This window comes from Mucor velutinosus, assembly GCF_035048745.1.
Source record: "Mucor velutinosus strain NIH1002 chromosome Unknown tig00001564, whole genome shotgun sequence".
Lineage (NCBI taxonomy): Eukaryota > Fungi > Mucoromycota > Mucoromycetes > Mucorales > Mucoraceae > Mucor > Mucor velutinosus.
In genome coordinates, this window is record NW_027041906.1 from 3850541 (window position 1) to 3877589 (window position 27049).

Sequence of the window (27049 nt, forward strand, 5' to 3'; positions counted from 1 at the left end):
AAGTTGCTTTCTTTTAACTGTTAAATTAGTAGTGATTTATTGATCTGTTGTGTCAGAATTAAACTTATACGTATTATGCGTGATAAACCAATTGATATTTTTCTTCCTTTCTCTTTCTCTTTCTATCGCAATATTCTGTTATCAAAGTTTCTAAGTTTATGTAAAATCTCTTTATGTACGAAGCAACAATTTTGAATAAGATTCAGTCTGTGAAAGAACAAAGGTGCTTAGAAGAAGGTATAAATATTGCATATCGTTTCTGTTAAACAGTTTTCAAGAAGGAGTTGGCTCTGCTAATAGTACAAGTGTATGCAAAGACTGCAAAGAAACTGGTCATTTTTCAAAGGCTTATTTGAAATGCAAACTTTATAAACAAATCAATGCCGATGATGGTAAGTATACATGCTTTGAAAGAGTACTCTACCCTTATACCCTGTTTGTTTCTGATGTTATTATATCAAAGTTGGAACGTCCAGCAAAAAAACGCAAACAGAGTGACAGTGTGAAAGCCGACAAAAGACATGCAAAGAAGCTTAGAGCTTCTTCTAGCAATGAAGGCAGCCAAGATATATGCAAGAAGTGTCACAAGACTGGCCATAAATCAGCAAGATCACCAAAATGTGAAGCTCATATCGCCTCCAAGCAAGCCACACTCAAAGAAAATCTTGGCCAGGGATATCAAGCTTTCACCAGAAAGCTGCCTCTCGACAACTGTGTCCACCAACAATATATAAACCGCCTGAAGCCAGCAATCATTTCTGTTAGCAGAGATATACGGGAGATAGTATTCCGTGCCAAGCTCTTTGTAAACTATTATATTACACTTCGCTCCCAACAACAGCAAAACAATGATATCCCTCACTGTATCTTTACTCAACAATTTTGGTATTCCGTCTGTCAAAATGGTGAATGCAAAAAGAGTTACAAGCAGTACAAACATACCATCAGATATACTAGTAGTCTGGAATAGATTTAGATCTACTCATAGGACTATTGTTTATGAAAAGAAGGTTGAAGGAGGAGCCTCCCAATGTATAGCCGAGGTGTGCACTGAGATAGCCACTAGCTACCAGAACAATATAGTAGAGAATTTTGAGGCGCATCTTCTGAAATATCTATATTACCAACTGCAAAACATTTTCAAGGTAATGCAAAAATGTAAAGCACTCCTTCTAAAATATATAACTCACATATATATATATATGACATATAGCAAATGGATCGTAACACTGTGAAAAAGATTGCCAAAGATTATTCCTACCAATACGTGTGCCAAGGAGATCCAATATGGCCAAACGATTTGACTATACCCTCAGGCTTCTTAGAAGATGCTATAAAAAACCGTGTAGACCAAGAATGTGAGTCAATAAGAGCTCTCATTGATCAAAGGGTGACCCTGATTACTCTATCCTCTGCCCCCGAAAAGGTGTACAAATGTCTCGAGCACATCTTGAATCAATATAAAGGAGAACACGAGCTTCACCATGCCTTTGATGTTCGGCGGCTTCCTATACCAAGATTATTCAGTATCTTACCAACACCTTCAGTGCACTGGAGATCTTTGGCTATCAGTGCGAACGCGTTGTCTGTCTTTGTCAAGAATCCATTGCCTAGAGGCTATGCCAATCAACTTCGATTGTTTTACCAAGTATTCAATTTCAAATTACTAGGCTATAGCAGGTAAATACAATATCTCGAAATCTAAAACCAAGGAAAGACACCAACTTGACTTTAACCATAGTATTGAAGAACTGATGCCTAATGAAGAGAATGACGTGCTGTTTGGCAATATCGTCAGGTCTGATGGCTTCTGTGTTGATTTTCTCTTTTATAAAAGAACTTCTGGTACAACGGACGAAATATCAACAGTAAATCACGATTTGGGTATAAAGGACTTTACCATAGAAGAGGTCACCCAATTGTATAGACCAAGTTTCCTTGACCCTGGCAGAAAGACAGTGTTTACTGCAGCTATTGGACTAGATCCTGATGTACATCAAGTGAGACGGTGCACAACAAAAGAGTACTACCATTTGACAGGCTCCACAGTGTATGCAAAGAAGTTGCAACAAGAAAAGGACACCGCCGGAATCACCGCAATTGAGTCTGCTATACCTTCAGCGAAAACTGCGAGAAATACCCAATTTTTACGATATGTAGATTACATACTTCCAAACATGGACACGTTGTTCACCTTTTATGGCTTCAGTACTGCTAAACATCGGTTTAACTTATACCAAGGAAAACAAAGAGCTCCTGACATGATGGTCAACATGTTGTTAAACGGCGGTGCTAAATACAATAAGAAGAAGCGTTTTAAAAAGAAGAACAAAAAACAAAAACGACATAACAAGAAAACGAAGCGGTTGCACAAGAACAAAAATAAGAAAGGAAAGAATAAGCAACAACAGTACAGAAAGTAAGTTCATTAATTCAGTTTCATGTGTTCCTATAAACCTACTCATTTTATGCACTTTACTAGGCGAAATAAGTGGAGACCTTTAAAATATCAGGAAGAAGACAAATCCAAAGTTCCACTTGTTGTATTTGGAAACGGAATGTTCGGAAAAGATCTGGTAAAGCTGAAAGGCTTACGCTGTGGTGTTGCTGGGGTCATGTGGAGATGTCTCAAGAAACGAGAAGCTGCTGGTGATCTTCTAGTCATAACTATTGACGAATTTCTGACCTCCCAAATTTGCAATATATGCAAAAGTCGGACACTGAAAGGCCATTCAAATGTCAAAGGTCAAAGTGTACTTGTCTGTACAACATGTAATACACTTTGGCAAAGAGATGTAAACGCTGCAAAAAACATGATGTCCATTTCTCTTTCTGTCTGGATCGACGATGCAATACCCAAAATCTTCAGAAGAAACAATCGATAAACGTTACATTCTCCCATCGCCGTAATCAACACGGTTTCCCTCTTTGGGATTTAGATTATTACAGGTAAAAAAAAAAAAAAGTCTGAATGATCATCTCCATTAGTCTCAACTTCATTCTCTTATTTGTCTAAAAAAGGTAAACACACTGTCCAAAAATTAATTTTGATTCGTCCAGAAAGAAACTAACATTGTCTGAACTTGAAGTGTAAAAACTGTATCAGGATTCCATTTAAAGCTAATCCATTTTACTTGTGTGCATTTGACAAGCTTTTCTTTTTTCTCTAGCCATCTCTCTTTGTTTCCCATAACAACTAAACTGCATACCCTTAGACAGCGCATATTCCAAGAGATGTTGAAGGCATCCGGGATAGACCAAGAGCAACCAGCAGTAAGTGGCAGCTGCGATAGAACATAGCAAATAAGAAACAGGGCCGCTTATACAAATAGTATGCTAGCCTACTATAGCAAAGTACTCGATATCCTCGCTCGCTAGCAGTATCTACTACAATTGCGAAAAGCACATTTACTTGCTATCTAAATCAGCCAGAGAACTCAACGACAGCAGCAGTAATGGAAGCGACACTGCCAAAAACGACTCCGTCAAAGAAGCGCACTGTGATAGAGGTAACGAGTTTGAAGAAGAGCTGTTTAGACGCCATCGACTCCTCATGGTGGATCACAGCAAAACACAAGATTTCAAGCAGGCGCTTAGAAAAGCAGAGCCAGGCAAATACCTTTACCAGCTGAAATGCTCATTACCCGAGTCCTTTTACCAAGACATCATCCACAATACCACCTCTTACCGCATCAACAATTTCATACCTGATTTTCTGTATATTCGGCTTGATCCCGTCACCAATATGCGCAAGATCTTTATCATTGATGCCAAAGCGTCCAAAAAGATGTCTAATTCGCACCAATTTCAAGTCTCCTCGTACGCGTTCTTTCTTTCGTACTTGATTACAGACATACACAACTTGGAGGTGGACGATATGGGCGGCGTTTGGCTTCCCTCCAATATGGATGCCCCCGAGCAGTTTCGCATTGATTTCGTGCTCAACAAGATCAAGTACATGTACATGGACACGCTTGTCAAGATATCCATGGATCCTAATCCGCAGTGGGTGCTTGGCAGCAAGTGTATCTCTTGCCCCTTCTTGAAGCGATGCAAATCAGATGCAGCGGGCACTGTCAGATCCATTCCCTACATGAATGAAGAAAAGGCAAAGCAGCTCAAGAACAACAGCATGGTCAACATTGAAGATCTCTCCGAGCGACTCGACACGCTCAAGATTGATGATACCGCTCGAGAGCAGCAGCAAAGAGCATTGACAGGCTACGAAGACTATGTCAGCGCCTACAACGACCATCAGCCTCGATTCATGGGGTACGCCTCTGTTTACACTGCTCAAGCCATCGACCATGCCATCTACATCTACCTTCAGATGGACACCTATTCCCAGCGTCCATTTGTGTATGGCATACAAGTGATGGATGCGCAAAACACTCGGACAGTGTTTGAGTACTACTTTACTGCCGACTACCAAGAGCATTTGCAGGACGAGTTGGTTGTGTACACCAAATTTGCAGAGAAATTTGTCACTGATCTGACTCGTGTGCTGCAGTACATGGACCAGCAAACTTCCAGGTGCTTGTTTTATGTGTATGATGGCCAAGAAAAGAAGCAAATCCAGCGGTTTCTGTACAATGTGGTGATACACGGAAATGAGGATCTTGTGAACCTTCAAGAAGACGACAAGAAAAAGGTCATCTCAGAAGCCATGCAGTGCTTGGTTGTTCTGTTCCAAGACACTCAGCTGCTGGGCCTACCTGGCATTGTGCACTTTCCTGATATGGATGACTTACCAAAGACAAGCGCTGTAGGCCGATTTACCAGTATTGAACAGTTGCTGCAACAAAACATTGCCCTGGGTGTTTCAGGCTATTATGGTCTCTCTGATGCTGTGGAATGGATGACAAGCCATGTTCATGAAAAGGAAGATGAGTTAGTGGAAGCCATGAACGGGCTCGATCTCAACGAAATCTATACACACTGGAAGACGCCGGGAAACGACATTGCTTCTGCAACTGAGCTTTTGGTTTCAAAGCGTTTCACATGGCTGCAGGAGATCATGTCGACTTATTGGCGTTTGGCAACCGAGTACATGCAAGCGACAGGCACCGACTTGTTTCCTCTCAAATGCAAGCCGTTCAAGTGGCCTACACTCAAGAAATTCAACAACCAAATACTGGCCAAGCTGGTCTTCTTTAAGCAACTGGAGTGTATCAAATCGTGCGATGAGGTGCGCATGGATCGCATCCGAGACTTGTCCAAGCTGGAGCACCACATTAGCGTCAATGAAGCCACGCTAGGAGGCCTGATATTGGAGTACGAATACGGCGTAGGCTCAGACTTTGACTATGATCATACCTTCTCTGTGAGTCCAGCGCTGAACGGACCCCATGTACAGCAAAAGATGGACAGTTTGAAGATGGACAAGTTCAAGCAGTATATCCTGGTGCCTGACGACAGAGACGGCATTATAGAGACGATTGTGTACCCTGATTTGCAGTACAAGACAGCAGGTAAGTAACGTGCTGTTTTCAGCCCAGTAGCAGGTTTCTCAATGGATACATGTAGGCACCTTTCAAAAGAAGTTTATCCGCTGCGTCGATATCAAGGCAGTGCGTCTCAACCATATTGTCGTCAGTTCCTACAACTTGAAGAAGAGCTTCCGTCGATGGAGACTGTACAAGCGATACACCGACTTTACTGTGGATCGATGCACTGAAACGCTCAGGAACCTGGATAAAGACCAAGACGAGGAGGGGCTGACTGATGTCATGGAACTTGTGCAAAATCCCAATGCATGGTCCATGAAGAATCCTACTAGCAACGATTACATTGACATACGCAACAATTCGCGAGCACAGCAGCTACTGGATGAATTTGCCATGTCTTCATCGCAAAAGCACATTTCTACCAGCATCTTTGAACGACGACTACAGATCATATGGGGCCCGCCTGTAAGTTGTACATGAGATGCACCCACATACACACACACACATACACACACACACACATACACACACACACACACACACACACACACACACACACACACACACACACACTAAAACGGCCTCCTTACAAACAGGGATCTGGAAAGACAGAATTCTTGGCTTTGTTTATCAACTGGTACATCAAATGCTTCAATGATCAGCATGCAAACAAAAGCAAAGAATTAATGATTGGAGTTACTGCGTTCACACGTGATGCTATCGTAAATTTGCTGAAACGTATTGAAAAGGTGCAACAGCAGCACGGGTTGAGCGATTTGTTTTCCATCATGTACGTGAACAAGGACGGCGGCGAGGCACTGGAGGGCAGCAACATCATGTGCGTCGAGTGGAAAGACTCGATCAAGACCATCAACAAGCTCAAAAAGGCGACGTCCATCAAGATTTACGTCGTAGGTGCTACCGTATGGGGATGGGACCGCATCAGAAGCAATTGGAAACGCTTCAAGCAAAAGGGATGTGATATCATGATTCTCGATGAGAGCACCCAGGTAAGGCCTCTGCTGGCTTCTTTAGCGTGAATTGTTCACATTAAGTTATGATAGCTGCTGGTCTCGGATGCCATTTTAGCAATAGCCTGTCTTTCTAAACCGAATGGCAAGCTTATCATCGCAGGAGATCATATGGTAACCTTCATCATGCAATGCACATTGCACACACACACACATATATACACACACGTATTCTAACATTACGCGCTGCTTGGTATCATAGCAACTGGGACCTATTATTAAAAATAGCTACTCGGATATCCCATCCTCTATAGATGACCCGCTGCTGTATGGTTCTATTCAGCAGTGCTTGATGCGCACTCACGAAAATCATGCAATCCCCGCCCGGGAGTTCCTCTTGAAGAAAGGTGCATTGCATGACTTTGGACCAAATACACTTCAACTCAAAGATAACTGGCGCATGGTGAGTTGTGTACAGTGCTGTATTATGATGTGGACAGATAGGCTGATACACGTTGCCATAGAACAACGAACTCAATAGCTTCTTTCAACAAATCTACGGCCCTGATTACACGTCGAGATTCCCAGAGACCAAGCTACAGCTTGATTGGACTAGACCTCAACAGCATCATCATGCAAGTATCATTCAGGCTATATTAGACCCACTGAAATCGATATCACTCGTCAAGCTACAGCAGCCACCTGTTGCCACCAATGCAGTTGAGAATGAAGCCAACATTGTCCAGCAACTGGTGTCTGCTTACTTGGACTCCAATATCAGACCCAAGCCTAGTGTCATGATCGTTACGCCGCATCATCAGCAGCGCATTGCCATCAAGAGAAAACTTGACATGTTGTCGAGTTCAGCGATTCCAGTGGACACTGTAGAGAAGATGCAAGGGCAGGAATGTGAATTAATCATTGCCTGTTTCTCGTGCACGAATAACAAGAGATCAAGCAGCAATGAGTTTCTACGCGACTTTAGACGATGGAATGTAGCGCTATCACGAGCAAGGTGTGTGATACAGTGTGTTTTTAATTAATACAAAACAACTGATGGCATATTTCACACATTATTGTAGGACCAAAGTCATTGTATTGACAGTGGAAGAACTATTGAATCCGAATCCTACACAAGGCATTCTAGAGTCGTTCCATCAGCCGTTTGAGCCGACAGATGGATACGCTTTACTGTGCTTGCTGCAGGCTTGGGCTCAAAAGAAAGACTCTGTTTGGAAAATCTGAAGGCTGTTTGTTTGTGTCTATTAAGGTTTATATTCTAGAATGGATCGCTGCTGCTGCTGCTGCTGTTGATGATAATAAAGATTGTTATTTTTTTATTGAATGAGCATAAATTTTCAAAATGAAATGAGGGGGGGGGGGATAATGTATATAACGGCATATCTATAGATCTACAATGCCACAATCAGTCCTGCATGCTACTAAGCCAATAGTTTGATTCTGGTTTACCTGTCATGACAAGCGGCGAGGATGGTGAAGTCAGACACTCTTCTTTGGATGTTGTCGCATCCGTAGGAGATGAGGTGGATACCAATGAGAAATAAGATGGTGCCAATCTATTTCCAGGGGTAACAGAAGTTGCTACTGATGTTGTTGTCACGGGTGAAGGGTGTTGTTGATGTTGTTGTTGTGTTACCATGGAGAGTGGATCTGCCACCGACAGATGTTGCGAAGAAGAAGGCGAGGTGCCTGAGGATAACACGGGAGAAGGCAGGCCAGCGGGTAAACCATGACTGGTTGCACTAGACGTATTCGTCGTGGCAGTGGCAAGACCAACATCAGAATGGGTAACACCAACATCTTTGGTCGTATCAAAATAAACAACCGGTTGCTGAGATGATCTCCCCTTGACTAGACATGGCGATGTAGAACCGGATGAGATGAATTTGGTTGAAGCGGCTGAGGGCGACTCGTTCACGTAGAATGATGGTGCGGTGTTGTAGGTGTTGGGACAGGATACAGATGCTGCTGCTGCTGCTGCTGCTGCTGCTGCTGCTGCAGAGGCCGTATTAAAATTTGGAAGCATATTTGTTTCAGAATGAGTAGAGATGCTAGTCAAGTCTGGGCAAGATTGACGATGAGAATAAAATGGCTGTTGCTGGTGATGCATCGAGTTATTTAAAGAATACATATTATTGTTGTTTGTGTTGTTTGAGAAGTTATTTGGACAAGATTGATTGGTAGTTGTGGCAGTAGCAGGTAGACTATAAGTTACAGAGGAATGTTGACGAGCAGATAAAAGCGTTTCATGTGAGGGCATTCGTTGCTGTGGTTGCTGATAATGGTAATTGGAATACCCCCCAGTGTAGCTGGTTGTCTGGTTCATATCGCCATAGCCAACGTACGGATGGCTGTAGTATCCATACCGGGATGTGCCAGACACTCGTCGCACGAGTCCGCCAGTACCAGCAGGACCCGATGCGCTAGCAGCAGCAGCAGAAGCAGCAGCAGCAGCAGCAGCAGCAGCGGCGGCGGCGGCAGATGAGGAAGACGAGGAAGATGAACAAGATGGGTTGCCTGCATCGGTGGAGAGAGATCTACCATCACGGCCATGTCTGAGGCCAACACCAAGTAACCAAGGATCATTGCTGTTTCGATGGTGGTGTAGAGATGTGTCGCTGCTGGATCTGCTGGAGCGTCCACGTACATTCGATCTGACTCTTTGCTCAGTATCCACTGCAAATTGATCTACAGTCCAATAAGACCCCTTGCCTGGCTCATTCACAGGACGGGGCACACGAACAAAGCTCTTGTTGAGGGAGAGATTGTGACGGATAGAGTTCTACTGAAGCATTAGCAATCGCTCTCAAGTACATGAGACTCAACTAGGGACAAACCTTCCAGCCAGATCCTGCAGATCCATAATAGGGATAATGATCAATGACCCATTGATAGATTTGACTCAGAGTCAGTTTGTTTTCAGCACTACGTTCAATAGCATACTTGATCAATGTCGCGTATGAGTATGGTGGCTTCCCTTCCGTGTTCTTTTCTACGCACATGTCGCTGGTAGATGTACGGCTTCTGTGGGATTTTGTGTTGGATTCAGGCAGATACAGATTGTCATTGTCCGACGAATTCAGCAAGGGAGATGTGTTTGAGGAGGATGAGTAGTAGTGATCTGTCATGGCAGTTGATGATGGCTGCATCCAAGGCGTGCTATCAACGACAGCAGAAGGAGTATTATTACCCATTTTATGAATCTTAGGGGTAGCAATGGAAGACATATTTCTTGATGTAAGATATTGCATTTTTATACTGGAATTTCTATGTATATTATATTACAAAAAGATGAAAATGAGAGAGGAAAAGAAGAGAAAAAGAGCTTTTTAATTGAACATGTTGTTATATATGAATTTTATATATGTATAAATCGAGTAAAGTAAAAAAAAATAGAGGTATCAGCATATGAAAGGGGTGTGTATGAGAGTATCTGGTAATCAGGTGGCACTCCAGTATCATTTGCGTTTGAACCGTACTGTTAGTAAATGACGTGGTTTACGTATCAGCTTGTCTGGTTGAGCAATTCGATTTCATGGCACTGGCAAACAAGAGAGAGAGAGAGAGAGAGAGAGAGAGAGAAAAGGAATCCAAGGAAACATGTACAAGGCAGCATTGCAGCTCATCCAGCAGCACACATTAAAACCTTAATCGCTTACTCTTCTACATGCCATGACATACACACTCTCAACGACGACAACGGGTGGTGTGCCTCCCAAATGAACATATTAAATGTCTCATATTTCAATCCATTTTTCTCATTCACAGTCGAGATATGAGTATGACAGGTTGCTTAATAGCTGTATAATGCAGTTTAGTAGTTGGGGCTTCCAACCTTACATATTGTATGCACTCTAAGATATATATATATCTAATTCAAGCCATTTCTCTGTGAAAAAAAAAGAAGAGCATGTAGGATGGTGCTGTGGCTGTATATATGCGTGTGGTCCCTGGGATTGCGAGTGTGAATGGTTGCGAGTATGCTCCGTATTATCGCTTTACATGAAAAGCCATCAAGGCATCGATAAAGAGATCTATATCATTTTCAGTCTTATTAAAAAGGGCCAATGCTGTTGAAATACGAACTGATATAGGATTCCTGTTTGTCCACATTTGGCAAATTAAAAAGTGTTTCATGTTCTTGATGCTTTTCTTCCTGCTTCCCCTAGGTGGGACTGAGTAGGAGATGGCCTTGCTGTTCAACATGGACGACATGTTCATTGGTACCATTTCATGTTGCTTTAGTTTTGTTAGTGTATCGCAGCCTCGACAAAGCGATGATCGTTTTAGCACCTGATGCTTAACAACACAATTTAAAGTTGATGATTTTCATGATGATTACAAGGCGTAGAAGACTGTGTTACATTAGGCTCAAAAGAGACGGAAACTATTCCGTTTTTCTCGTCATACGCCTTTTTGCATGCAATAAGGTACACCACATGTTACGTCAAAGAAATCTACAAGCTTTTATTATGGTAGTATCTACTTTTGCTCCTCAGCAGATGGAGGTGGAGGAGGTGCTAAAGGCTGGCCAGAGGCTGCTTGTGTCATCAAATCCCAAACAGACATCTTCATCTCCTTCATCATCTCCATCTGTCGCTCCATGTCCTGTGCCATGGCCGCCTCTTGGCTCTTCTTTTGCTGCTCAAATTCAGATGCAAATGTCTCTCTGACATGCTTTCTCATTTGTTCTAAATAGGTAGGTGGTGGCCCCTCCACTTGAGCAGCAGCAGATCCTCCACCGCCCAAAAGAGATCCTAGATTACGAGATGTCTTTTTCTTGGCTTGCTCCTGTTCCCACTGTAATCTATGCATCTTGTTCATTTCTTGCTCACGCTTGGCCCATTCAATAGGAATATATTGTCCTTCAAAACTCTTCAATACAGGTCGGATATCCTCAGGAGTGGTCAAAGCAACAGCTATCAAATACACACAAACAAATTGTAAACAAAGATTTCCCTGCGTCTAAACTATCTCGGATGCTTACCTTCCAAGAATGGAATATATTCCAAAAGACCTTGATCTTTGACTTCTCCCTTCCAAGGCTTCAATGCAATGCCATTCTCTGGTTGCAAGCTGAACGAATCAGGGTTGGAGTCCATGATGATCACCTTGCTCAAATCACGGTTCAAATGTGACAAATCCTTGACGTATTTTCCATCAACATAACGAGTCGCTTCGCGGTAGAGTCTGTACATGGCGTATTGGTAAGGATCAAGCTTATCTAACAGTGGCATGGCGTTCATGGATGACTGGGAGGTGAAGATGACGATTTCATAAAATTGCGAGAGGTATGAGAGGAAATAATCGACGCCAGGTCTCTTTGCATGACGCCAACCGTGTTCTTTCTATAATCACTGTTCAGATGTCCGAGTCTACTTTTATATCCTTCCATCGATAACTTACATCCCAAGTGGAGTAGACCAACGTCTCATCCAAATTGATGACCAAAGTGTAGGCACGACGATAGGGCTCGGGCAAAGGCTCAGGAAGAAGCTTATCCCACATTGGCTCATTCATTCCCTATTTTACAATGTTTGGCATAATGTGTCAAAATCTCATGCATCTAAATAGTCTATCCCACTCGGTCTTACCTGTTGAAATTCATTGAAACGATCAACACAACGCTTGTAGGCAGCAGAAAGAGCATTTTCCTCGACGTACTACGCATACTTGTGTATCAATATCCAACCCATCCTTTGTACAAAACTTGACATCAATCCATAGCTATGGACTGCAACATACCTTGTCGGGTCTACCATCCTCAAAGGGACGACCTAAGATGAACGAGAGGGAAAGAGCATAGTTCAGTTTGACATGTTACAAGTATCAACACATTTCCAATACACATACCGTAGTAGAACAAACCACCGAGACCAAGACCGGTGATTGCACCAGCCGTTAAAGCAATCTCCTTGTAGTTGTTGTCCTTTTCTCCCTTGGCTTTGGTAGGCTTCTTGTCACCCTTGGGAAGTGTAGCTCTGCTCTTGGTAGCAGCGCCTGTCTTTTGGGCTAAAGCTTCTTCGGCCAGCTTGTGAGCAGAGGAACTAGGTGCTTCACTAGTGTAATTTCTCTTCAATGCTGCTGATGCAGTCTTTTGAAATCTTAATGCTGTTCTACGAAACATAATTTTGAAAACTATCGAGGAAAAATATAGAAAAAAGAAGAATTAATGCTCTCATGCTGGAATTTGAGTTATAACACTAGTGGCTTGTTGAGATTATAGGGGTCGATTGGCAAACCAGGGTATAATCCTCATCCATTCCTCTTATATCGGAGATTGAATCTCTGTCGTCTAGCGGCCATTGTTGATTTCTGAATTGAATGGTTTTTAGAAAAAAAAAAAAAATCCTTTGAAATGAGGATTACTCGGAAACTGGTATATCTAACTTAGGTAGCTTATTACAGGTTTTAAATTAAGCATTGGTCTCTGCATCGAATGGTGGTAATATTAGAGTACTTTTTGTAACAAAATATTTTGCTACGCTGAAAAATCAGAATATGCTTCTTTAGTCGAAAACTCAAAATTTCGATTAGTAAATTGCCAAAAAAGAAGTTTCACATGAAGCAATACATTCATACAATTATTTCTCAATAGTATCATAACATAATGTTGTGAGCGGTGATGTCCGCATCGAGACTACATCTGGGAGGTTAGCAAAATCAGTAAGCAAGCAAGTAAACAAAGCCGTTATATATAAATATCACTCGTATGCCATATCAATAAACACAGTTAAGAAAATCCCCTTTTTAGTTTTGTTCTTCTGTGTAGTCTTTACTTTGTACACTAGAGAAGTAGTATTGATCGTAATAGCTACTTGACGTGTCCAAATTCTTTATAGTTGAATAAGCGTAATCTTTACTAAAAGCACAGGTAATTTACATCCCGTTACCGCACCCTCTCAACAATAATAAATGTTCAGTCCTTAGATACTTTACAATCCTAATATGGAACCTGAGTTTCAAGGCATCTGTCTGGCCTGGCTCATATGAGAATAATGATTTCACAATCAATCAACAAAAACCACTGTTAGTTCTACCCTCTTTCCTCTGCTCAATGCTGTCAATGTTTTCTTTGAACGACGGCTCGGAGCCTCAAAGATTTCACTACTTACTGCAGACATTTTATGCAACCATGCATCGTCAATGTCCAGACTAACGTTATTAAATATAGAATGCAATAAAATATCATTATGAACGATATAGAAGGCAATAAAATAGCATCATAAACGATAGTGCTATAACCTGCCACCTACTTTCTATACGCTTCAAGGGCATTTACTGCTGTATTGCAGTATGAAAAGGGCATGAGTTTTCCAGCTGGCCCCACTAGCCAAAATTAATTCAAACCCAGAATCATAGTCTGTTCTAGATTGGACAAATTTTGATGATTCTGGACTCGATCGAGCTATTTTTGCAGATTCGACTAAGTGAAGTATGATAATCACCCCATGCTTCCTTAAGCTTTCCTGGAGTACTTTTCAAGGCGCTTCCAATGGTACCAAGTTATATAGATGTTTTGAATACACTTATTGAATGATTTGTAAAAATATGAAAAGAGGTTTATGGCCAAAATGTCGAAATTTTACATATCAAAGTCCCACAAAGATGATTTCAGAGGTTGCTTTGGATCGGTAGAAACATTTTGATTCAAGATATACCATAGTAAAAGTCTTCCTTATCAGGGTGAAAAATGAGATCGTTTGATTTTCGATGAAAACCATGAGGGGTACCTCATGCTTTTTGGTCGATTTTTGACCATGTTTTTTTGGTCCCCAAAAAGTCGAGCAAAAGTGTCAGAAAGTAACTGCCAGATGAGAGCAACCATTTGGGACTGTTCTGACGATCTAAAACGGCCTTGAACGCAAGAAAATGCAGCTCAAATGCACTCATATTTTGCTGTATTAGGGACACTAAGGATTAAAAAGTGGGAATACCAGTATGCTGCTTGCCCGTATATGAAGTAGCTACGTGTATATGGATGTAGAACATCACATAAGAATCAGATCCACAGATAATATGAAGGGTTACTATGTGTAAGTGGAGGGTCCAAATGAAAGTAGCAGTATTTTGATAAAATACGCAAGAGCAATCAGTAGCACGAGCTGCCGCTGCGCAGGTTGGTTCTCTACCTTCGCTTCGCTTCGGTGGGAATCATCCGAAGCATAAACACTCATATGATTAGTGATTATATATCAATCAACAATCAGGGTTCTTCTTCTAACATTTTAGCTATATTAATTTTGGGATATTAGCCAAAGGCCCGCGGCAGCGCGAGCCGTTTGAACGTAGGTTGGTTTCCACCGAAGCCAAGCGTAGGTCAGGAAACCACCCGAAGTGCTGAAAGGCTCGTATACCATAATGAAAAACTTCATTTTTTCGCTCCAAAAATCCAATTGATTGATTTTTTAGAATTCGGCCTTACTAGACCTCATGAAAAAATGGTAAAAATCATCGATTTTTCACTGACAAAAAAAAATTGTAATAAAGTGATAAGAAGTTACTAGATATCGAGGGCAACTACTCGGCTTTACTCTGGATGTCTAGATGCGCCTAGAAATGGAGATATCAAGACTTGAATATCGCCAGATGCTGTTGCAATTCTGGCTTCTAGATGAAGAGCGAGAGACATTACTGGTATCAAGAGATGGAATTGATGCATTTTATTGATAGATCATGATACAGGGCATCGTTAGAACATTATTTTTAATCCAGTGGTTTGTGCATCAGCAATGAGTGTCACCTTCTTTCTATAAATGCCATTGTCAGTGATAGATCTAATGTATCAAAGGCTTCGTTACCAATATGTAACACATAAAGCCCCTCCTAGCTTAAAGAGGGATATGTCGCAACTCTCTATGCTCTTGACATCATGTGTAATTTCATCGATCAATCTATGTAGCTAAACATCTGCTTTTGAAATTTGCTTGGTGTTGTCAATGCGGATCAAAAAGCGCGCATTTTCATCATTAAAAATACACGCCAATGCCAGATTCCACATATACGAAGAGCGTCGAAGATTTGTTTGATCGATAACTTATTATACGAAAATTACCATAATTTCCGCCATAAACACACACACACACACACACACACACACACACACACACACAGAGAGAGAAGCGATTGTCCAGAAAATTGATAGCAAGAATCCTCGGCTATTAATTGACATGGAAAAAACATACAAGACGTGCTTGCCTTGCTTATCGTGCTACACCATTTCCCATTGTAAGTTTAGGGCCCAACTCAATTTTCAATATGTATTTCACATTGTGTGGACAATCATTATACGTCTATATTAAAAAAAGCCTTTCAGTGCATAAACATTCAAGCAAACACGATTTACACAACATACCTTACTCAAATCTAATTTATCGTCATTTGTCAGATCGTTTTAAATGCAACTGTACATTTTCCCTACCTGTTGCTTTCTGTCTATTTGTTTTATACAAACTATTGGCATTGTAAAGAGGGAATATTCACATCTTCCTTCTCTCTTCTTTTCTCTCTCTTTCTTTATTCTTAACAAAACAGCCTAATGGAGGAGGATTCATCTTTTGCTAAAAAAGAAAAGCCTTCTTTGAACGCGGTGGTGAATAAAGAGAGACCTTCGGATTCAGCACCTGCACTTGGACTCAGTGCATCCATCTCATCTGTAGATATTTCCTCGAGTAAAGCTTCACTACCCGATATTCAACATACCCCTAAACACAATAATGAACCAAAAAGCCATCCTTTATCTAAAAGCACCAGCAATCACCAGGATTTCCCAGAAATTCGTGCTTATTACGCAAAGTAAGCTATATATTCCCTAACATGCTGACATACTAAACCTTTCTTTTCGTTGCAGCATTGCAGGACAGCCACCCAATCTCGCCATAGGCCCTACCATAACCGAGAGCAACGACTCTCTGTCACCCACCATCATGAAATCCAAGTTGAGCGACGCTTCTTCGCCTGCCTCATCCTCGGGTTCGAATCATTCCAATATCTCCTCACCTATTTTACCACCCATATCCGCTTCAGAAGGTAAATATTGCATTGGAATGTTTGTGTATTTGAGTTTAATTAAAGCCTGCAAAATTTAGGTCAAATACGACAATTGAAAGAACAGCAGAGACAGCCCCACAAAAAGAAGAGCGAGTTTCCTCCACAATATGTATCAGCACCAGCACCTTCATCCACACCTGTATCAATAGACAGTTCCTCTACAGTGCCTCACAACAACAACACAGTTGATGTGGACGTCTTAGCTGCTCTTACTGATGGAGACGACGGCAGATACATGCGCTATGCATCATCAGCTGATTCCATGCTGGCATTGCTCGAGAGTCGCAAATACAAGGGCAACAAGGGGCTCTCCAATGAATCGCAGGCATCCATCCAGAGCTCACATGGCACCATCAAACCTCCAACCAACGTCAACATGCTGACAGGCTATGCTACCGAGGACTCACCGTACCCTGCCTGGGGCCCCGAAGATGCTATTCCATTCACCTTTAGACAACTCGACGACATCTTTCTGGCCATAGCACGCAAATTCGGGTTTCAACACGACAGCATGCGAAACATGAGTGAACACTTGAAGGTCATGCTGGATTCGAGAGCATCACGTCTATCGCCTCAGTTGGCGCTTGATTCGTTGCATGCTGACTACATTGGCGGTGAAAATGCAAATTATCGCAAATGGTACTTTGCCTCCCAGATGGACACGTATGACCAAACCGAGCAAGAAAAGCAGGTGGCTAGCGATGTTGGTGATGAGCATGAACAGCTGCTTCGTATGCAAGAGAAATGGTCATTACGCATGCGCAACTTGTCAAACGCTGAAAAGGCCCGTGATCTCGCCTTGTACCTTTGTCTGTGGGGAGAAGCTGCGCCTGTCAGATTTACACCCGAGGCGCTCTGTTTCATCTACAAAATGGCATCTGATTTCTACTGTCATGAATCCACAGCTGACACTGCACCGGATGCTGAGGAAGGTGCTTATCTAGACAACGTGGTGTCGCCTCTGTACAACTATTTTCGCGATCAAATCTATGTGCTGAGCAACGGTAAATACGCCAAACGAGAAAGGGATCACAACCAAGTGGTGGGCTACGATGATGTGAATCAGTTCTTTTGGCACTCGACCTTTTACGACAAGATTTTGGTTGCGGCGGGGAAGGAGCAAACACTCGGTAAATTACTGCCGCATGAGCGCTACAATGCTCTGAAAAATGTAGACTGGGAAAAGACGTTCAAAAAGACATATCTCGAAAAGCGAACCTGGATGCACGCTTCCATCAACTTTTCTCGGGTATGGGTAATCCATATTGTCACCTTCTGGTACTATATCATGGCGAATGCCTATTCCCTGTATCTGAATGTGGACAAAGAAGTGGCTAAAGAGGAGGTGGCGGTGCAAATCTCGATTGTCGCACTGGGTGGTGTGGTCGCCTGTCTTCTGGTCCTCACTGGGTCTTGCGCCGAGCTTGCGTATCTGCCTACAAGCTGGCACAACTCGAAATACGTGCTGCGTAGAATCTGTTTTTTGATTCTGCTCATGTTGATCAATGCGGGCCCTTCTTACTACTGTGTCGTTATGGATAGAACCAGTTCCATTGCAAAGCTAGTGTCCATCATCCAGCTGCTCGTCAGCGTGGCTACAACACTATTCCTGTCTATTGTACCATCTTCTCGTCTCTTTATGCGTGCGTCTCAACATACGCGCCAAGAACTGGCCAATGAGCACTTTACTGCCAACTTCCCCTCCCTCAAGCGCATCGACCGCATCATGTCCATCTGTCTCTGGGTCTGTGTCTTTGCCTGTAAACTGCTGGAATCCTACTTTTTCTTGGCTCTTTCGTTCAAGGATCCGCTCAAGGTAATCAGTACGATGACGATTACCAACTGCAACGATGCGCTTATTGGCACCATGCTCTGCGAACAGATGCCTCGCATTACCATCTTTATCATGTTCTTGATGGATATGGTGCTCTACTTCCTGGATACATACTTATGGTACATTATCTGGAATACTATATTCTCTGTGTCTAGATCCTTCTATTTAGGTATTTCGATCTGGTCGCCATGGAGAAATATCTTTTCCAACCTGCCCAAGCGTATCTTTGTCAAGTTGCTGGCCACACCTGATATCCAAGTCAAGTACAAGCCCAAGGTGCTTTGCTCTCAAATCTGGAACGCTATTGTGATTACCATGTACCGCGAGCATTTGATTACGGCGGATCACGCACAGCGCATGCTGTATCAACAGGTAAATTTTGTACAACATACTACTGACATGTACACTAAAAGTTATACTATAGGAAGTCAACCCGATGGATGGCAACCGTACGCTCAAGGCACCCACCTTTTTCGTCTCTCAAGAGGACACTTCATTCAAGACAGAGTACTTTCCTCAAAGCGGTGAAGCAGAGCGTCGCATTCATTTCTTTGCTCAGAGTCTGACAACACCCATGCCGCCACCACATCCAGTTGAATGTATGCCCACATTCACCGTGCTTACCGTAAGTCTCCTCTTGTATGACATTGTCCATGTAAAACTAAATCACAAGCTAGCCTCATTACGGAGAAAAAATCTTGCTTAGTCTTCGTGAAATTATTAGAGAGGAAGATACAAGCACGCGAGTGACGCTGCTGGAATACTTGAAGCAACTGCACGCTGTTGAATGGGAGAATTTCGTAAAAGACACCAAGATACTTGTGGATGATGACGATAAACGTAGCCTGGATCCAAGCGCCAGGAGCGATTCTGAGCTGTCGGTTGCTGCTACACTGGAAAAGGACCTAGCCAAGAGTAATATCGACGATCTGCCATTTTACTGCATTGGTTTCAAGTCGTCCAAACCCGAGTATACATTGCGTACTCGTATTTGGGCCTCCCTAAGAGCACAAACACTGTATCGTACTGTGTCTGGTTTCATGAACTATCGCAAGGCCATCAAGTTGCTGTATCGAGTTGAAAATCCCGAGACGGTGCAAATGTACGGTGGTGATAAGGAGGGTCTGGACCATGATTTGGATAAACTGTCTCGACGCAAGTTCAAGTTTTTGGTAGCCATGCAGCGATATGCCAAGTTCAATGCCAGTGAAGCTGAAGATGCTGAATTCTTGTTCAAGGCATTTCCTGATCTGCAAGTAGCCTACGTGGATGAAGAGGTGTCTGAATCTGGTGATATTACCTACTTTTCTGCCTTGATTGACGGTACCTGCGAGCTGACAGAGAACGGTAAGCGAAAGCCTCGCTTCAGAGTGCGTTTGCCTGGTAATCCCATCTTGGGTGATGGTAAATCTGATAACCAAAACCACGCCATCATCTTTTACCGCGGTGAATTCCTTCAGTTGGTTGATGCCAACCAAGACAACTACCTGGAAGAGTGCCTCAAGATCCGTAACGTACTGGGTGAATTCGAGACACTGGAACCCTCGCAAATATCGCCTTACTCTGCTGCATATCCAAAATCCAATCGTTCCCCTGTTGCCATTGTGGGTGCTCGTGAGTACATTTTCTCAGAGAATGTGGGTGTCCTCGGTGATGTAGCTGCTGGTAAGGAACAGACCTTTGGTACTTTGACGCAACGTATTATGGCCAAGATTGGTGGTAAACTGCATTATGGCCATCCTGATTTTCTGAACGCCATCTTTATGAACACGCGTGGTGGTGTCTCCAAAGCGCAAAAGGGTCTGCATTTGAACGAAGACATCTATGCTGGTATGAACGCATTCACGCGAGGTGGCCGTATCAAGCACACAGAGTACTTTCAGTGCGGTAAAGGCCGTGATTTAGGTTTTGGGTCCATTTTGAACTTTACCACCAAGATTGGTACGGGTATGGGTGAGCAAATGCTGTCGAGAGAATACTACTACATTGGTACGCAACTTCCTTTGGATCGCTTCTTGACTTTTTACTATGCTCATCCTGGTTTCCACATTAACAATATCTTTATCATGATGTCTGTGCAAATGTTCATGTTGGCCATCTTGTTCATCAGTGCTATGGGTGCTACGTTGACCATTTGTGAATACAATGCAGATGCGCCACCTGAGGCTCCATTGATACCAGCAGGCTGCTATAATCTGGTGCCCATCTTTGACTGGGTCAAGCGTTGTATTCTGTCCATCTTTGTAGTGTTCTTTGCTGCTTTCTTACCACTGTTTCTTCAAGAATTGACTGAAAGAGGTTTCTGGAGAAGTTTAACTCGTATGGGTAGACACTTTATGTCACTTTCGCCTCTGTTTGAGATCTTTGTCACTCAAATCTACACCAACTCTGTGCTGGAGAATCTCGTCTACGGTGGTGCTCAGTATATCGGTACAGGTCGTGGTTTTGCTACTTCTCGCATTCCATTCTCTACTTTGTACTCTCGATTCACGGGCCCTAGTATCTACATTGGCGCTAGAAATCTGGTCATCATGCTGTTTGCTTCCATTGCTTACTGGATCCCGCATCTGATTTACTTTTGGTTTACTGTGGTCGCTCTGATTGTGTCTCCATTTGTGTTTAACCCTAATCAGTTCTCCCCTATCGACTTTTTGGTAGATTACAAGGAATTCATACGTTGGCTCTCTCGTGGCAACTCCAAAACGCATGCCAATTCATGGATCAGCCATACGCGTGCCTCAAGAGCACGTATCACAGGCTACAAGCGTAGCAAGCCAACAGAGGCTACCAGTAAGATTGTTGACATGCCCCGTGCTGGTCTTGGTGCCATCTTTGTCAGCGAGGTTATCTTGCCATTCTTTTATGCGCTGCTATGTATCATCCCTTATACATTTGTCAAGAGCTTTGATTCTACTGATGCCACACTCCCTGCTACTGGACCCAGTCCTTTGATCCGCATTGGTGTCATGGCACTTGCTCCTATTCTACTCAACATTGTCGGTTTAATGGTCTTCTTTGGCATGTCGGTGGGCATTGGATCTATCCTCAGTATCTGGCTGGTAAAATTTGGCTCTCTCATGGCTGCATTGGCCCATGCTTGGTCTGTCATTTGTGTCATTATCATCTTTGAAGTCTTCTTTTTACTGGAAGATTGGAAGCTGACAAATGTGGTCCTCGGTGTGGTCGCTATGGTGGCAATTCAACGTTTCGTCCTCAAGTTGCTGACTGTCTGCTGCTTGACAAGAGAATTCAAGCAAGATGAAACCAACAGAGGCTGGTGGACTGGCAAGTGGTATGGCCGTGGGGTAAGTTGAATGCGCACTGTTTGGAGCCTGATGTGAGTACTAAATAGCGTCTTTTTCTTATTCTTTCACAGCTTGGATGGCATGGTAAGTTGATGTATTTGACATGCCTATTGATTATATATGTACTCATCTCTGTCTTTCTCTTGTAGTCATCACACAGCCTGGTCGTGAGTTCATTTGTAAAATCATTGAAATGACTGAATTCTCCACGGATTTCTTGCTAGGCCACATCATCCTCTTCTTCCTTTCCCTGTTTATCATTATTCCTTATATCAATACCGCTCATTCTTTGATGCTGTTCTGGCTTCGACCTTCCAAGCAAATCAGGGCACACATCTGGACAGCGAAGCAACGCAGAGAGAGAAAGCGAGTTGCAATCTGCTATGGTATTATGTTCTATAGCATGTTTTTATTATTTATTGGCCTCGTCGCTGCTCCCATGATACTGGGCAAATCCTTACTATCAGGTATTGTCCCTGTTCAAAATATTCCAATCTAGAATTCTCTTTCCTTGTTCATATATTCTCATTTACATCACTATTTACATTTACTTCTGAATAATAAAAAAAAGCCTGTTCGATTTTCAATGAATTACGAGTTGTTTATTTCGAAATCATGCTTATATATGTACACACACACACACATTTTAGAGAACATCGATGGATTGCAAAATCTTGACGCCAATTTCAAACTAACGAAATAAACAAAACATTGAGTATTTCTGTACACATCAGATCGGGGCCCTCTTTACTTACACAAGCTACAATGACAGCGACAATAATCAAGTAGATGATGATTAGCGTCTGATATTCCACACCAAAATTAGTTAAGTGATCTCTCAACATGGACAACAAATCAGAAATGACTCGCAAACGGTCGTTCAAGATTTGAGCACGCTGAGGAATCTCCAAATACTCTCTGATTGCTGTGTACATTGGCTGCAACGCAGGCTCAGACCAAAAGATCTCGGGTGTATCCAACACATTTGACACAAGATTCACGTTCATTCTCAGTGTAAACAGCTGGCCATTGATTTTAGTGATCTCTGCACGCGTTTTACCTAAACGACCCGTTTCAGCCATCTCTTTAGGCAAATGCTTTGTGTCTTCAATTGTCTTATCCATAATATCCTCGTAACGAGCTACAACAGCACTTTGCGATAAACCATGCGATAATGTCAGTTTGATCATATGATTACTGCTCTTCAATGTAATCATGTCGTTAAAGATACGAGGCTTCATTTGCGATGTGTCGTACTGAAAGTGGATTTCTTCAATCTGCATGTCTTCGTCTGGGTTGTCGCGGAAAGGATCAATAGAGAATTGCATGAAATCCTCCAGCATCAACAATTCTTCGGCACGACGGAAGTTCCAGAATACTACCACACCATAGTCAAATATAAACACTTCTCCACCTTTGAATATCTCGCGAGGAGGTTGGTGTTGTTGCTGCTCTTCTTCTTTGTGTTGCTGCTCTTGCTCGGGTATAGTTTCATTTGGTTTGTCGAGATCATCTCCTTCCTCTACAAACGGGTTATCAAAGATGCCCTTTACCTCCTCGCCCTCTTCTACTTCTTCCTGAGGCGTAGTGGGTGAATCGTTCTGCTGCTTTTGGAACTCTTCATGTAGCCTCTGTTGCTGCTCTTGCTGCTGTCTAGCTTCTTCCTCCTCTTCATAGAAATCCTTGCGGTTTGGATAGTAATCGTCGGGATACGGCTGGCCAGGTCGAGGTTGAGTAACGACGGGAACATCACTTTGCTGTAAATGATCCTCATCGTAGTCCATCTCTTCTTCGTCGTTTGTATTATGACGGTGGTTGCCTAGTGCTTGAGGCACATTGCTTCTCACTCGAATGTTGTATAAGTTGTCTTTATCTGGACGCAATGTTCTCAGCGGGAAATGATAAGCAGCGTATAAGCATTCATCGTATAATCGAGGCGATACACGGTGGTGTTGACGCAAGAAGGGTCGAAGTCGAGCGAGATCGTATCCTTCACCAGTGCAATAAGCTGCTGCTCGGGGTAGCAAGGCTAATTCACGCTCATCTTTTGTCATGCGTTCTGCCTGTGTACGTGAACCAAATGTCCACTCTATGGGCAGTGGAACACCTGCCGTGCGAGGCTGACTTTGTTCATCTTGCCATTGCTGCTGTTGATGCTCGTCAAATGAAGTGGTTGACCTACGACGAAGCTCAGCGGCCTCAGCCTCTTGTTGTTGCTGTTGTGCAGTTTTACGATCGAGGTTGGCGTCCACGGGTAAGGTGGATTGCATGCTCGTTTCTGGTTCATCAGCTGTGGATTGCGGAAACAAGACCAGTTTCTGGGATACCTTGGTACTTCTTAACGGTTGAGTAGGTTTTGCTTTAGATTTATCACTGAGTGCATTGAGATTTTTGGTCAAGTTGGAACTGCTGCTGTTGGCTGCTTGCACTGATTGTGGAATAGGGTTTGTCTTGAGCACTTGCTTGGAAATCGCCGAAGGCTTCTTGCTGCTAGATTGCGACACCTTCTTGCTGGAAGATGAAGGGCCTTCAGATGGCTTGTTTGACATGCTTTTTGTTTAGTGTTTGTAATGGAAAGAAAGAGTGAGAAATGAAGCGGGATTTTTTTTTTTCATGAAAATGTTTCTTGAACATCAACATTGACGACATCAAAAACGAGAAACCAAGTACTACAGTACTGGTCATTAAAGCCCCGGTGAAGCTACCACCTCCAACCCTTAGCTGCTTTCAACGATAATGGACTTGTAGTACAGAGCAGTGAAAACTCTGGGATGTAGTTATAATACTGTGGGTTGACAGGCGTCATGCGTATAAGAGACAAGTAGTGCTACAAGAGCCTACAGACATGAATTAAATCACGAGTGATTGCATGAAATCCATACGTTACATTGAACCAGGCAGTAATCTGATTGTTTGCAAGCGTAGCTATTACATGTAGATTTTGGAACGTGCTTACAGCTAAAGACTTGCGACAAGTGTAGAAAGAGCGCAATGCTCGAAATATCTGCTACTGGACACATTTATCATCTGGGAAATGCAACCTTATTCGATGGGGTTTTCCTGAAGCCATTAAGAAAATGCTATATTACTCAAACAAAACATAGAGATGTTGGCCTTTTCAAAAGACTATAAAGCTCTTTTCTGTTGGTATAAATCCAAGCACGTTATCACCCATCTTTTGAACCACATCATAGGGTAAAGCATCGTGGCATCACAGTGCATCAATAGCGACAACAGTAGAATCAACTCCGTTGAAAGGTTATTAACCAATTTTTTTTTTCTTTTGCTCAACATCAAGCACCAATTTTCTTTCCATAGAACAATTTTATCATGGGCTTACTTACCATATTGAAGAAGAATCGACAAAATGAAAAGGAGATGCGTATCCTCATGCTGTAAGTTTGTAGTAAGCATCCAGTGCATGTATATTACACTGCAGACACCAACAGCAAATTCTAGAGGCTTGGATAATGCAGGCAAAACGACTATTTTAAAAAGAATCAACGGCGAGCCTATTGACACCATCTCTCCTACACTTGGCTTCAACATCAAAACATTAGAGCACGAAAAGTAAGTTCTGTATCAAATGCACCAACAGACAAATAGGCTAACAGACATCGATACAAGCTACAAACTCAATATCTGGGATGTGGGTGGACAAAAGTCGATTCGATCCTACTGGCGAAACTATTTCGAGCAAACGGATGCATTAGTCTGGGTTGTGGATTCAGCAGATCGTCTAAGATTGATGGATTGTAAACGAGAATTAGCACAATTATTACAAGAGGAGAGATTGGCAGGTGCGACATTGCTAGTCTTTGCCAATAAGCAGGATATCGCTGGTGCCTTGACTGAACTCGAGATCAAAAATGCACTTGGGTTAGATGACATTAAAAGCCATCATTGGGCTATTTTGCCCTGTAGTGCAGTGACAGGAGACAATCTACTAAAAGGCATGGATTGGGTTGTTAATGATGTCGCATCAAGAATTTACATGCTGGATTAGATTAGTTTAATGATGTGTTCCATATACCTCTTTTATGTCAGAATAAACTTTAGTGTTGGCATAGGCTTTCATGATACAATCAATAGAATCAGCCATGGCATTTGGATTTGCAGTTTGCAACGGATACATGTCAAAGAAACCCATAAAAATGGCAAGACTACGCTGTGGTATATCTTAATTCAGACTGTCACTCTCATGGGCTTTTAACAGCTTTGATTATCTTCCTAATGAGGATGGCATCATGATGTTTGCCAGCCAGAATCAATTCAATCTCCGGTCGTTCTTTTATTTCTCCAAATGGGAACATTTTGATCAATTTGCGACTTGTTTGATCTCTTTTGCAAGATTCGACTATAAAATTGTGCTGATCACCCCATACTCCTTTAAGCTAGTCCCTGGTGGTAGGGCGAAGTGGTAGAACTCCCGTATGCCAACGGGAGGATCCCCGGTTCAAATCCTGGTGAACGCAAGTTGTTTGATTTTTTTGACGTAGTACTGATGTCCTCGTTTGGTGTTTTGTGCTCTTATCCATGATCTATATTTTGACGATTTCCGCAAGACTGTACTGGCTCTAGGAGTCGCACCTTATTAGTAGTAGATTTCTTTCCCAACTTAGTTCAAAAAATATCTTATTCCCCTTCTTTGCAGACATTGGGTCCACCAACAGTCTTTTCTATCCCTCAGCATGACATTTAAAGGACTTTAAATAAAACCTGGAGCTCGACTCCCCTACAAAAAAAAAAATACTCCTTTAAGCTTTCTACGAGTACTTTTCAAGGCGCATTCAATGGTGCCAATTATAATAGGTGTTTTGAATAGACTTTTTGAGCAATATTAGAAAGTATGAAATGAGGTTTTTGGCGAAAATGTCGAGATTTTATATATGAAAACCTCACAAACGAGATTTCAGGGGTTGCTCTGGATCGAGACAAATGTTTTGATTTAATATATATCATAGTAAAAGTCTTTATTTTGGAAATCAAAAACGCGATCGTTTGATTTTCGACAAAATCCATGAGGTATCATTCATGGTTTTTGGTCGATTTTTGACAATCCCAAAAAAGTTGAGCAAAGGTGTCAGAAAGCACGTACTAATCGAGAGCATTTGTTTGGCGCTATTCTGGCCGTCTAAAACGTCTTCTTACACGAGAAATCACCACTTAAATGCCCTCAAATCTGGCTGTGTTTTGGCATCTCTGTGAGTAATAAGAGGCAATGTCAATATGCTGTTCGTCCATGTTTGGATTCATCCTGCTGCTACATATGCGGAGCATCTTAAAAAAGCCAAATCCACAATTACCCACTGCGCAAGTGCTCTTGTGCATGACAAAACAGCAGCCAAACTGCCTTGGTGCTCAGTTTTATGGCTACAATTTGGGATTTTGTCCGTGTTGAGAGCGTGTTTGCGCTAACCA

General features: G+C 42.5%; 7 protein-coding genes across 7 annotated transcripts; 4 read left to right on the forward strand and 3 right to left on the reverse strand.

The window, feature by feature from the left end:
- Positions 1 to 1216: 1216 nt before the first annotated feature.
- Positions 1217 to 2423, forward strand: SCS2_5 (phosphatidylinositol-binding protein scs2; the record flags this gene model as incomplete). Its single annotated transcript, XM_064830747.1, has 2 exons — positions 1217 to 1680; positions 1742 to 2423. The coding sequence occupies 2 exons, from the start codon at positions 1217 to 1219 to the stop codon at positions 2421 to 2423; spliced, it is 1146 nt and encodes a 381-aa protein (XP_064683249.1).
- An 811-nt stretch (positions 2424 to 3234) lies between these two features.
- ATC70_011559 (uncharacterized protein) lies at positions 3235 to 7663 on the forward strand (the record flags this gene model as incomplete). The annotated part of the gene is made up of 8 exons (XM_064830748.1): positions 3235 to 3273; positions 3341 to 5471; positions 5527 to 5912; positions 6044 to 6457; positions 6512 to 6592; positions 6681 to 6881; positions 6943 to 7433; positions 7501 to 7663. The coding sequence occupies 8 exons, from the start codon at positions 3235 to 3237 to the stop codon at positions 7661 to 7663; spliced, it is 3906 nt and encodes a 1301-aa protein (XP_064683250.1).
- Positions 7664 to 7822: 159 nt separating this feature from the next.
- ATC70_011560 (uncharacterized protein) lies at positions 7823 to 9666 on the reverse strand (the record flags this gene model as incomplete). Its single annotated transcript, XM_064830749.1, has 3 exons — positions 7823 to 7830; positions 7889 to 9221; positions 9277 to 9666. 3 exons carry the CDS (start codon positions 9664 to 9666, stop codon positions 7823 to 7825), a joined length of 1731 nt encoding a protein of 576 aa, XP_064683251.1.
- Positions 9667 to 10921: 1255 nt separating this feature from the next.
- Positions 10922 to 12566, reverse strand: ATC70_011561 (uncharacterized protein; the record flags this gene model as incomplete). Its single annotated transcript, XM_064830750.1, has 6 exons — positions 10922 to 11358; positions 11427 to 11787; positions 11846 to 11962; positions 12034 to 12102; positions 12185 to 12216; positions 12293 to 12566. The coding sequence occupies 6 exons, from the start codon at positions 12564 to 12566 to the stop codon at positions 10922 to 10924; spliced, it is 1290 nt and encodes a 429-aa protein (XP_064683252.1).
- Positions 12567 to 15977: 3411 nt separating this feature from the next.
- Positions 15978 to 22127, forward strand: ATC70_011562 (uncharacterized protein; the record flags this gene model as incomplete). Its single annotated transcript, XM_064830751.1, has 7 exons — positions 15978 to 16234; positions 16290 to 16468; positions 16528 to 18695; positions 18748 to 18948; positions 19001 to 21628; positions 21700 to 21712; positions 21778 to 22127. The coding sequence occupies 7 exons, from the start codon at positions 15978 to 15980 to the stop codon at positions 22125 to 22127; spliced, it is 5796 nt and encodes a 1931-aa protein (XP_064683253.1).
- Positions 22128 to 22274: 147 nt separating this feature from the next.
- On the reverse strand, positions 22275 to 24177 carry ATC70_011563 (uncharacterized protein; the record flags this gene model as incomplete). The annotated part of the gene is made up of 2 exons (XM_064830752.1): positions 22275 to 22319; positions 22384 to 24177. The coding sequence occupies 2 exons, from the start codon at positions 24175 to 24177 to the stop codon at positions 22275 to 22277; spliced, it is 1839 nt and encodes a 612-aa protein (XP_064683254.1).
- A 781-nt stretch (positions 24178 to 24958) lies between these two features.
- On the forward strand, positions 24959 to 25634 carry ATC70_011564 (uncharacterized protein; the record flags this gene model as incomplete). The annotated part of the gene is made up of 3 exons (XM_064830753.1): positions 24959 to 25023; positions 25088 to 25198; positions 25256 to 25634. The coding sequence occupies 3 exons, from the start codon at positions 24959 to 24961 to the stop codon at positions 25632 to 25634; spliced, it is 555 nt and encodes a 184-aa protein (XP_064683255.1).
- Between the last annotated feature and the right edge of the window lie 1415 nt (positions 25635 to 27049).